The following is a 4915-nucleotide window of genomic DNA, read 5'->3' on the forward strand; positions in this document are numbered from 1 at the left end:
CAGTGATGTCACGATGTCAGTGTTTAGAGCTAGAACTTAGAACAATACTTACATATCTACATCTAGCTTGTTTCAAAGCTGTAGCTGTCTCCAAACCGTTTTCTTCATTGTTGCCGTAAGTGCAAAGTTCCAAGTACCTTCACAGTTTATAGGGATCATTATATGCAGACTTAATTGGAATTTATTTGCCTTCTCGAGTTTAAATACAACTGAAATTTACGACCAATATTTAAATAGTAAGACAGTGTGTAATTTGTTCGTTAACAAATAATTTCAGGAAGGCAATCAAACACATTAAGTCTGCATACAAGACAACCGTAATGAGAAAAACTGACCAAATTTACGCCATTTCATTGTTTTCCTCAAAAATGTCCGTCTAAATTAATTTCTATAAGCTGTCACAAAGTGGCAGACATGATGGCGTTACCACGTGTTTGAGTAACAGTGCATCATGGCTGTCATGTGACCAAAATAAATAAATGTTAGGAGACGTGATCAACTTTAACATTTTTAATTTGCTTTGGATGGTGGACCTACATCCATACGACATGTATACAAACGTGGGTGCATTATCACAATATTCTCTGATAAATGATGCCAGTTTTTCTTTACAGTGTGTGAATGATATTTACATTACATCACCATAGTAACACAGATGTACACAGTACGTCCCGTCATACTCTCAACTTCCTGTACAAAATATAACTTCCCGTCCTGAGAAATCAACTTCCATCAAACTATAGATTTGCATAGATTTATTTAAATTAAATTATATTAAATAAAAACGACGGCAAGTGTCCTTAGTATACATAGTTGTCCATATACTTTGGTTAGTAAAAACCTTCGAAACCATTGCCTTACCGAGGCTGCTGACGGAATGTCACTTGGTGTCTTTAAAACACTTAGGTATCGCACTTTATCGGACAAAACGAGATTCTGTCTGTCAGCTATCCTGTTCAATTCAATAAAGCACGAGGTTGAATCCATTCTTCACAGTACCGAAAATGTAAAAATAATTTGAAGTCCTATTAATTTGAAGAATAATTTAGAAGCATTTCCTGTGGACAATGGATGGGCCGGACTCATCGTATTCCTGCTTGCTGATCCACATCTGTTGGAAGGTGGACAGAGAAGCCAAGATGGAGCCACCGATCCAGACGGAGTATTTCCTCTCTGGTGGAGCAATGATCTTGATCTTCATTGTGCTGGGAGCCAAGGCGGTGATTTCCTTCTGCATACGGTCAGCAATACCTGGGAACATGGTGGTGCCTCCAGACAGGACAGTGTTGGCGTAGAGATCCTTACGGATGTCGACGTCGCACTTCATGATGGAGTTGTATGTGGTCTCGTGGATACCGGCAGATTCCATACCCAAGAAGGATGGCTGGAAGAGGGACTCGGGACACCTGAAACGCTCGTTTCCGATGGTGATGACCTGACCGTCGGGAAGCTCGTAGCTCTTCTCGAGGGATGAGGATGAGGCAGCGGTGCTCATCTCGTTCTCGAAGTCGAGGGCAACATAGCAGAGTTTCTCCTTGATGTCCCTGACGATTTCTCTCTCGGCGGTGGTTGTGAATGAATAACCACGCTCGGTGAGGATCTTCATGAGGTAATCGGTCAAGTCACGGCCAGCCAAGTCGAGACGGAGGATGGCGTGGGGGAGAGCGTAACCCTCGTAGATGGGGACGGTGTGGGTGACACCATCTCCGGAGTCGAGGACGATACCGGTGGTACGACCGGAAGCGTACAGGGAGAGGACAGCCTGGATGGCGACGTACATAGCGGGGGCGTTGAAGGTCTCAAACATGATCTGGGTCATCTTTTCCCTGTTGGCCTTAGGGTTGAGGGGAGCCTCAGTCAGGAGGACGGGGTGCTCCTCAGGGGCGACACGGAGCTCGTTGTAGAAGGTATGATGCCAGATCTTCTCCATATCATCCCAGTTTGTGACGATACCGTGCTCAATGGGGTACTTGAGGGTGAGGATACCTCTCTTGCTCTGGGCTTCATCTCCTACGTAGCTGTCTTTCTGACCCATACCAACCATGACACCCTGTAACACACAAAGTAAGAAATGGATAAGTACGGGGTCACAAACTAGACGGGTACATATTTAATAACAAGGCAAGAAAATTTATTCGGTTTCGTTAACTCGACAATTTACGACGTCTTAACTAAGTCGAGATCTAATACCAATTATTGAAAGCAAAATAGTATTTTATAATATTGTTTCTTTTGAAAATCAAAACTCGAATTTCCTCTTTACGCGGATCTAAGTTTTAATTTACTACCGACTTATTACTGAAAACATAATATCATGAAAATAATCTAATGTTAATAATACCCAACTATTTTATACGGCGAATATAACATCGAAGTCCCACTCTCCATATTTACATGTTGTTTCATTGAATGAACGGCTTAGTTAGGCGAATTTTAACTATATACCTTTATGAGATCAATTTATATATATATAGTTTACAATGTAGCATGATTGGTATATAATTTATAAAGTAGCATGTAATATATGCCGCTTTTGTTAGGTTTATCAGGTAATGTGCATTCCTTCACACATTTTCTCGATTTTATAAAATGAAATAGTTCTTCCTTGTACAATCTAATTAATAATCTCATTTACGGTATACCAGTTTTCATAAAGATCCCATATTCATCTTTATTTTATCTAAAACCGGCAATATTTTCGGGATTATTATTTTAATTAATAAGAAATAAATATCGATTAAATTACTTTTAGTTTAATGTAATTGGATCTGCCGGGGTTATCTACCACATTAAAGAGGGGATCTATATGGCTTTGGTCTTGCTACAAATGTTTCCAGAAAAATTGAGAGTCCCATTTTGCTAAGGAATGTCGAAAGCGCCAGGAAATAGCAGTTAAAATTCCTGTCTGAGGAGGAAATTTGAGATAACTAATAAGAATTCATGTTCACCCCGGTAATACAACACAGTAGTGCCGAGAATGCCTTATCAAAATCTTAGGGGTCAAGTTAAAAGGTCACGACGGGAGTTGCAATCGGATCACGTGATAGGCGGAGTACGATTTCCTTATATGGACAGCCCAGCATCAGAAGCACTGGGCCGTTCCCCCTAGAGTGAAGGGGGACTAGTGAAGCCAAGCCCACTGCCGTTACTCAGCGTGGCTAATTATAGAGGACCTCTCAGGGAACTATTCTGATACAGAAATACTATAATCCTCTTCCCTTTGTATTTTAGTTATTTTACTTTTATATTTTATTACTGAAAGTGTTTTGCTCTTTCTCAACGTTTACCATTTTACTGGTATTTCTGTTTGATATCATAATTCAGAGCTTTCCCCACATTTCCCAACATTTTTATTTAACTTTGTAGCTTCTTCAAGGTCCCCCTGGAGGACCCCGTGCCCTGCCTCCCGCGTACAAGCGTGGAGGGTGATTATACTGGTCTGGAATTTACACACAATTTGGGGAGAAAATGTCGCCTGTCTGACCGTTATAAACCTATTCCATAGTCTATCTACGATATCACTAATTAAAGGACGCATGTTTATGTTATCAGACGACATTTACACTCCACCGATAACTAGCTATTCTAGTTATATGTATATAATTACGTACAAACATAGTGCACGCACGTGCTCAAAACCGGCCGGCCGGTATATTATTTGAAATTTTGAATATTATAGACAAGCGTGTTACCAGAGCCTACTCCTATATACAATGTTATCACAATTTCTATTTCTTATCCGAAAGTTCTCGATTTTGTAAAGGCTATCTATCAAGCTTTTATTGCTTATCCTTGCAGTTTACCCTACAGTTTACCAGTTTACCCTACAGTTTCAGAAGACTCTTGGTACAGTTCTTTGTTATACCCCAATAGCATTGCACTGGTGATATTACAGTTAAGCGTCTTCTAGTCCTATGTCTACGGTAGTATTACTATATCATTATGCCAAGTACTAACACTAGTAACATTCAAACGACAAGCTTATCTATAGTGAACAAAGTATTGACACCTTTAGTAAACTTTTCAAACTATCATAACATATTATCATTTCTGTTTTATGAAAACTATCTATAAAGTTTCATTAAATTTTGTTTCATTTTGAATTAAAATGTTAGCTTACCTGGTGACGGGGCCTGCCAACAATGGAGGGAAACACAGCACGTGGAGCATCGTCTCCGGCGAATCCGGCCTTGCACATACCGGAGCCATTGTCTACAACCAAAGCTGCTACCTCGTCGTCACACATGTTTGTTTGTGGTTGGAGTTAGTTCCAAAGTAAATCTAAAAGACTATTGGTATGGGTGCTCACCCTCTTTGTCTGGCTTCTACAACAAACTGGTACCGGTCTGACACACTCTCGGTGCTTATATCCCGACGGCCACAGCTTTCCGAGAACTCCACGAACCACTCGTGCACGCTTGCCATATAAGGCGATAGGGGCCTACCTATATGGGCATCGTCGTTTGCATCAGCAACTCGGATAATACTCGAGCCTCGTTTTCGCTCTCGGGAAGTATCGTTTTCGAGCGAGAGTAACACGGTAGCCTCATTTGGATTTCAAATTTCCGAAGAGAAGAGTCGGGTTGTCATGGAAATAAAGATGGCGTCTAAGTATTGGTGTGCCTGTGGGAGAGTGTGGAATATCGCCTTTGAAATGGAATCGAATGTTAGTCGATTGTCGTTTGTGAAATAAAGGAGTTCAAAGGATTTATATGTTTCTGTCTTTCTTACGGTGAGTCTGTTTGATTTTTCTTCAAAATTCACTTCAAACTCTGCGTGAATCACTATAGGTTTGTTAGACACCATTTATGGACATGCTTACCGTGACTCAACTTTGTTCACTACCAGCATTTACACAATTTCTATTTTGAAATCTTCATCTTGAAATGTTATTAACGTTTCATCGTTTCCTCGC

At 40.5% G+C, this 4915-nt stretch overlaps 1 protein-coding gene across 1 annotated transcript; it reads right to left on the bottom strand.

Moving 5' to 3' along the window:
- Positions 1-495: 495 nt before the first annotated feature.
- LOC117317706 (actin, adductor muscle) lies at positions 496-4699 on the bottom strand. Its single transcript, XM_033872595.1, has 2 exons — positions 4121-4699; positions 496-2050 (listed from the first exon to the last, which is right to left on the bottom strand). The coding sequence occupies exons 1-2, from the start codon at positions 4244-4246 to the stop codon at positions 1046-1048; spliced, it is 1131 nt and encodes a 376-aa protein (XP_033728486.1). The 5' UTR covers positions 4247-4699; the 3' UTR covers positions 496-1045.
- Between the last annotated feature and the right edge of the window lie 216 nt (positions 4700-4915).

The sequence above is a fragment of the Pecten maximus genome, chromosome 2, assembly GCF_902652985.1.
Source record: "Pecten maximus chromosome 2, xPecMax1.1, whole genome shotgun sequence".
NCBI classification, from domain to species: Eukaryota; Metazoa; Mollusca; class Bivalvia; order Pectinida; family Pectinidae; genus Pecten; species Pecten maximus.

Excerpts from the sequence above, each read along its gene's own strand:
- LOC117317706 (XM_033872595.1), bottom strand. The coding sequence starts at position 4,246 with ATGTGTGACGACGAGGTAGCAGCTTTGGTTGTAGACAATGGCTCCGGT. Across the intron at positions 2,051-4,120 it reads TTGGCAGGCCCCGTCACCAG|GGTGTCATGGTTGGTATGGG; the intron begins GTAAGCTAACAT and ends TGTGTGTTACAG.